Source organism: Etheostoma spectabile, chromosome 18 (genome assembly GCF_008692095.1).
Source record: "Etheostoma spectabile isolate EspeVRDwgs_2016 chromosome 18, UIUC_Espe_1.0, whole genome shotgun sequence".
Lineage (NCBI taxonomy): Eukaryota > Metazoa > Chordata > Actinopteri > Perciformes > Percidae > Etheostoma > Etheostoma spectabile.
The window spans coordinates 1,937,872-1,944,710 of NC_045750.1; the positions used below are offsets into that span (position 1 = coordinate 1,937,872).

A 6,839-nucleotide genomic window follows, 5' to 3' on the forward strand; every position below is an offset into this window, starting at 1 on the left:
CACTAATATATATACACAAATATATACACACACATATACACATACAGTATATATACACACATACAGTATATATACACACTAATTTATACACACTAATATATATTAGTGAATATCTATTAGTGAGTACATATTAGTGTGTATATATTAGCGAGTATATGTTAGTGAGTATACAGTACATTAATAAGTCGATATTGTTTGCTTTGCATGTGTAAGTGCATTGTGAGGAATATGATCCAAAGCTATATTCCCCGTATGAGTCCTCATATCTCGCAAATAAAGCTGATTCTGATTCTGATTCTGATGTTGAAGTTAATTGTAACATGAACAACAGCTCTAATTAAAAATACATTTTCAGGAGAAAAAAAAAACTTATTTGGCTGAATTAAGCGGAAATGTGAATGAAAAAATATATATGTATAATACATGTATGAAGGTGCACAATAAATCATAAAGAAATATGAATGCAGCAACATTCATGCAAACATATAATATGTGTTGCATCATTAAATATGTTTTAAGCTACTAAAGCAAGCATTATTTACCATGTGAGTTAAGAGCTTTGTAGATGTTGCGATGTGCGTAATTAAAAGCTCTCTGAGGCAGAGGAGGGGAGCTCTGGGCTCTGATTGGCGGGAGGGAGGCGTCAGGCTGAGTGCGCGTGGGGGGGGGGGGGGTTCCCTTCGGTGCGCCCGACCGCAGTCCGGTGCGTAAAGAGTCCCGAGCAGAGCCGCGCCGCGCAGCAGAGCCCGAGCACCGCCGACCGGGTCCTTCACCGTCGGATTACCGTTTTCTCTCCGTCCGAGCAGACCTGCGCTCTAATGCAGCTCGGTTCTTCTCCGTGACTCCTTCGCCATGAGCTGCCTGGATGTGATGTACCAAGTGTTCGGTCCTCAGCCGTATTTCAGCTCCTACAGCCCCTATCACCACCAGGTACACATGGACCACGTAGTCTTTAGCAGCTGTTTTTTCAAGAGTTCTTACACTACGTTTCTCTGCACTGTGGACTTTACATCGGTTTAAATGTAGGCTACAGAAAACCTTAATAGTGTAGTGAATGTGACATAATTCACCATGTTGCTAAGGGTGGTTCCACACACCTTAATAGTACTAATATTTAATTTAAGTTTTATTAAATTACTGAAACTTTTTAGGTAGATATTAAGCTACTATTACACATTCAGCCTTTAGCTGTGGGTACTTTCTTTATAAAACTCCTTAACCCTGCCCATGCCGTAAAACGCAGGCAGGGCATGGTCTGAAGGCTGAGATCCAGTGCGTAAAGATTTCCATTTGAAGCGAATCTAAAACTTTCTTCTGGGTCACTATTCACTTTCTTCACACTTATATCGATATTAATTTAATTTCCGAGTCTTCAAACGGCCGTGGACCTTGTCTTTAAATAGAAAGAAGTTATTTTTTTTTACATAAAACTTGCAGATGAGCTTTATTCAACTACAAACTGACATATTTCATGCATCATATAGTTCCCTTACTTTGTATGAAAGTTTTTTTTAAGAGTGTTCTTTGGGTTTTTACATTAAGGATTTTATTTTTTGGTTTGTAGCCCTATAGTCCAACACAACACACGACTAACAGGTGTAATCTGTCTCCTAACCAATTTCCATTTTTAATAAATGAGTAAAGACCATCATGTACGACAAAAATCAATTATGTGTCATCATGTTTTGCGCGTTGATACCAATTTTCTTTTTTTTACCGCATAATTTCCGCAGTAGTTACCTAATAAAATATTATGGACTTATTGATTTCACCTCATGTCATATTTGTGTCTGTGCGCAGACTTCCTGGCTGTGAACACTTTGAGGGCAGCAGGACTTTTTGAGGCCTTTCTTATTCTGTTTTTTTCTCTCTCTTAAAACCTCTCAGTCAACATCCAGGCATATTTCACATAGTGCCAAAACTCACTCCGTTTGTCACCTAAACAGACTCAGGATCAGCCAGTCTTCCCATGCCACACACAGACACACACACACACACACACACACACACACACACACACACACACACACACACACACACACACACACACACACACACACACACACACACACACACACACACACACTCTTACGTTTTTTTATGATCTGTTATTTTGTTTGTCTAACACATTTGCCATATAACAATACTTAGGGTAGAGAGGTTAAAAAACTTGAAAGTTCCAGGTCTTTAACAGTAATTTAAAATAATCTCGTATAAATATAGTTTATGCACCATAATCTATTTATCATATAGGCCTAAGTAAGTAAAAAATGAAGTAAAAAAAGTCACAAAAGTGACAGTTTTTTAGTCATTGTGTGCAGCAGTACTGCGAAGTTGTAATATGTTAAAACAACCCTTATACTCTATGACTAAAAAAGACAAAAAAGACATGTAAACAAGGTTTAATTGTCCCTCATTAAAAGCCACCAGTATCAGCGTAAATGTCTTGTGTTCAAAGCATAACTGTTTAAATGTTTAAATAAAAGCCACGCCCTCGGGTTAACACATCCGTTTGTCATCATTAATGTCAGTTTTGTACATAAATAGATGACAAAGTGTTTAGTTGGATTTATCGCCTACTACACACCTGTTGTGTCCTAAAAATAACTCCAAACAAATCATTATGAGGGTTTAGAGGTCACTTGTCACACAAGTCTTTCTAGTATCTAAAATCCCCCAAAATGCATCAATGTAAACTGATGATGTACTATTGGGACACTAGATAAACACAGTTTCACACATATCTGCATGTCCTTCTTAGAAACTGGCCTTGTATACCAAAATGCAAGACCCCCAGGACAGTGGCAGCCGGCTCGGCCCCCCCGGCCCCCCGTCCATCAAAGAGGAGGACAAGGAGCTGCCGCCCGGAGCCGAGTACCTGAGCTCCCGCTGCGTCCTCTTCACGTACTTCCAGGGAGACATCAGCGCCGTGGTGGACGAACACTTCAGCCGAGCCCTCAGCCACACAACCGCGTACCCTGCCGCAAGCAGCCACAAGGCCGTCAGAGGTGTGTGTGTGTGTGTGTGTGTGTGTGTGTGTGTGTCTTTTTGTGTGCGTCTGTGTTGGTCTGTCAGCTTTGAAAAGCCACTGAAAGACCTTTTTCCACCATCATCGGGACACTGCATTTCACCGGTTTCATGGGTTTTGGGAAATTCTGGTTGTGCTGTAAATTCCTGTAATTTTGGTTCCTGCTGTTGTGAGTTTTTTCTGGTTTTGATATTGTGGGTCTGAGGCTGTTAAAAGCTGATTTCTTTTCCCCTGATTCAGAAACTTTGTCTTGGTCTTTAATCGATTTCCACCTGGTAACGTTCTTCAATTGCATCGACCGGTGTTGTTTTTCCAGTTACTTCAGAATTCAGTTATGATCTGAAGTATAAAATCTGTCACTTTTGGCTGTAAAGTTGCACTGATGTTGGTTTTTGATCTGAAACTGCTGATTTCCAATTTTTCTCTTCTATGCAGTGTCTTTTAATTTGACCTCAAAAGAAATGAATATTTTGGGATGCTCAAACTCTCCCCTGTAACCAGAGCAATTCTGCATAAAACTACTTGTGTAAAATCTAATCAAGCAAAAGGTTTTCACATTAACCACTAGAATAATGATCTCTTCTACAACATGCATAATCAGCTCCTTTCCATAGTGTTAGATGACATTGGCTGAATCATATCTATAAATATGTGGATTTCATGACAGCTGGAGAAAAGCAGCATTTAGAGAACCGCAGCTTTTGTTTATTGTTACCCAGCTGGCAGTTTCTTTCCCTTTGACCTTGCGTTTGATGGAAAGATAAAGTCAAACCAAACAGGGAGTTGGTGTAAATAACACCCAGCAAATAAATAATAACGATATGTTGAGAAACCAATATTGTTTGTTACGTTGATATACAGAAGATTCTTTTCATATTTTTTTAGCGTGATTGCGTCGAGACATCCCACTGTCGATCACGCTAACTGCTGATTCTTTTATTATTGATGTCTATCAGCTACAAATGTAATAGGATACTCAGGTAAAATTGTTTAAATTCAGCAGTTTCAATAAATATAAATGGATGATAAAAGCTAATACAGAAGGATTAACATATTTTTCCCCCCAAATTTTTGGATCAAAAACAAGTCAGTCTTCCTTAGTTACCAGCCGACCTGCTTCATATTTCATCTCCTCTCATCATATTTCAGCCGTTTGTAAACTCCAGCAGCGCTGCGTAATCTAGCGACTTTTGAATCCAAAAAGAAACAAAAAAGGCAAAAATGACCATGCATTTTATGCAGGGATTTACATCGTTTTTGTTCAATAATTGCTCAAAGAAATGTGAAGATGAAAAAAAACGAGTATTAATATTACTCTGCGTTGGTGATATCCTGTATGCCTACTCTTTATTAGACATCTCTGTATTTTTTAAATACAACTTTAATGTTGTGTGGATTATTAGACTAGGGCTGTAATTAATGGTTATTTTCATAATCCATAAATTTGTGGATTATATTCTGAATTAATCAACTGTTTTGTTTGTTAAATGTTAGAAAATTGTCAGAACTGCCCACACAATTCTCGACATCTTCAAACTGCAAAGAGTCCAAATACCCAAGTAACAATTGTGTATAACAGAGAAAAGGAGTAACAAATATTTCACATTTCTGCTTTAAAAAGTGACAGATGAGGAATCAATTATCATAATAGTTGCCTGTTTCATTTTCTGATTTTTTCAGTCAACCAATCGATTAAGCTGTAAAAACTTCAGCGAAATAAGAGATAAATAAAATATCCTCAAAGACATGTTTAAAGAAAATTAATTAATTTTTAAAATGATTTATTATCACTACAATATGTGACTGAAAGTTTCGGAAAAACAAGTAACTGGGCCTTGTGATAAGAATTTCTTCTCAAACTATTTCTGAGATCAAGAATGAACCTTCATTAACAAGCTTTCTATATAACGTACCTGTGTGGATTTTAATTTTCCAGATGGATCATTCCCGATGAGCCAGAGAAGTTTCCCTCCGTCTTTCTGGAACAGCTCCTACCAGCCGTCGGTGTCCTCCACGCTGGGCGGCGCTCTGACAGCCCCCCACACAGAGCTCCCCTTCCCCGGGGACCCGTACTCCTCTGCCTCCCTGCACAGCCACCTCCACCAGCCCAGCCCCGACTCCTGGCACCCATCCCACCACCACCACCATCACCACCACCACCCGTACTCACTAGGGAGCGCGATAGGCAGCCAGGGCTCAGCCTATCCGCGTCCAGGGGTTCACGAGATGTACGGCACGGCGTTCGACCCGCGCTACGGTTCTCTGTTGGTGCCATCGGTGAGGCCTCATCACCGGCTGACGTCCGCCAGCTCGGTACCGGGACCCAGCGCCTCGCCCTGCGACCTGGGAGGGAAGGGGGACTCAGGGACGGGGTCGGCCTGGAGCGGCGCCTTCACTGGAGCCGGAGCAGAGATGGGACTCAACATGGACACAGGTACTGCCAATTTTTCACATCAATTGTAAGCCAAAAAAAGAAAATGACAGAAAGTTGCAATCTGTGCACAAGACAACATCTTCTGTCCTTCAAATAAGGAGAAACTAAATGGGGAGTATAAAAAAGAAACCTGAGGAAACCCTAACAGTGGAGGGATCCCTCTTCTAGAGTGGACAGATATGACAATAGTCAAATTCTTGTACAATATGCAGAAAAAGAATGACATCATCTGTCATCATTCAAACTCAGGACAACTCTGTGGTTTTCTGTGAGCCATGAATTGAGTCTAATCAAACACTATAGTGCTGTTAGTGCCCAAACATAGCCGTAAAAAAGTTGAATACAGTACTCACCCAACCTGGCGCCCTGGGGGGGGTCAGTTCACCTCATAACGACCTGACGACCTACCGACATTCTGTCTTTCAGAGGCTGTAGCGTGCTCATTTGTAAGACGTTGGTATCATATGAAGCTAGATGACGTAAGGAAATCCACTGACACCTGCAATGACATGCTAGCTTGTTGGTAGGAGAGATTTCTCTTGAGATTGATGGACATTCATGACCAGATATGCAGCAGTTTATTTAGCTTGAAAAGTCTAGAATAACTGAAAGAAGTCTAGAAACTGAATTACAGTCTTAATTATGCGATCTTTCTCATTGCGATGTTTATCCGATGTGCTTCTGATTGGGATTCGCCAAAACTGGGAACCGATGTTGGTAAATTACAATACGGAGAATATCTATTCAGAGTCAGGCATTGGAACAAGATTTGCTTTGAAATCCATCTGCTGTCAAAACCGAGCAAGCAGTACACAAATTTGGACAAAACTCTTAAGAATTTGTGTGGGTGTACAGACACCAATTCCCTTTGGTGTCTGTACACACACACACACACACACACACACACACACACACACACACACACACACACACACACACACACACACACACACACACACACACACACACACACACACACACACACACACACACACACAGACATACACACACACACACACACACGGAAGTCAATTTAACCCTCATGTTGTCCTCGGGTCAAATTGACCAATTTTCCTATATTAATGTTGTTGTTTTTTTGTAACTACCCAATTGTAATTCCCCAAAATAACATGATGGATTCCAACGCTCTTTGCCAAGTACAAATCTCTACTTTCATTAATTTTGGGGCGTCTTATTCAATTTTATAGCATTTGAAAACAAATTGAAGTGTTTTTGAAATAGTATTGAGTAAAAGTTGACATAATCCAGTCTGTAATTATCCATCAACATCCATTCCTTTAATTTTAGTCTAAATAATTCTAATTTCCGCTTTTCTAACTCTAACATTAGGTATAATTTTCTATAAATGAGGTTTAT

The 6,839-nt window shown here is 40.0% G+C and overlaps 1 protein-coding gene across 1 annotated transcript in view; it reads left to right on the forward strand.

Annotated features, from left to right (window-relative positions):
* Window positions 1-712: 712 nt before the first annotated feature.
* The window catches only part of vgll2a (vestigial-like family member 2a), an 8,758-nt gene continuing 2,631 nt past the window's right edge, over window positions 713-6,839 (forward strand). The window contains exons 1-3 of the mRNA XM_032543580.1: window positions 713-930; window positions 2,762-3,008; window positions 4,965-5,462. Of these exons, the coding sequence (XP_032399471.1) occupies window positions 853-930; window positions 2,762-3,008; window positions 4,965-5,462 (823 nt within the window). The 5' untranslated portion in view covers window positions 713-852. The remainder of the gene's footprint in view (window positions 931-2,761; window positions 3,009-4,964; window positions 5,463-6,839) is intronic.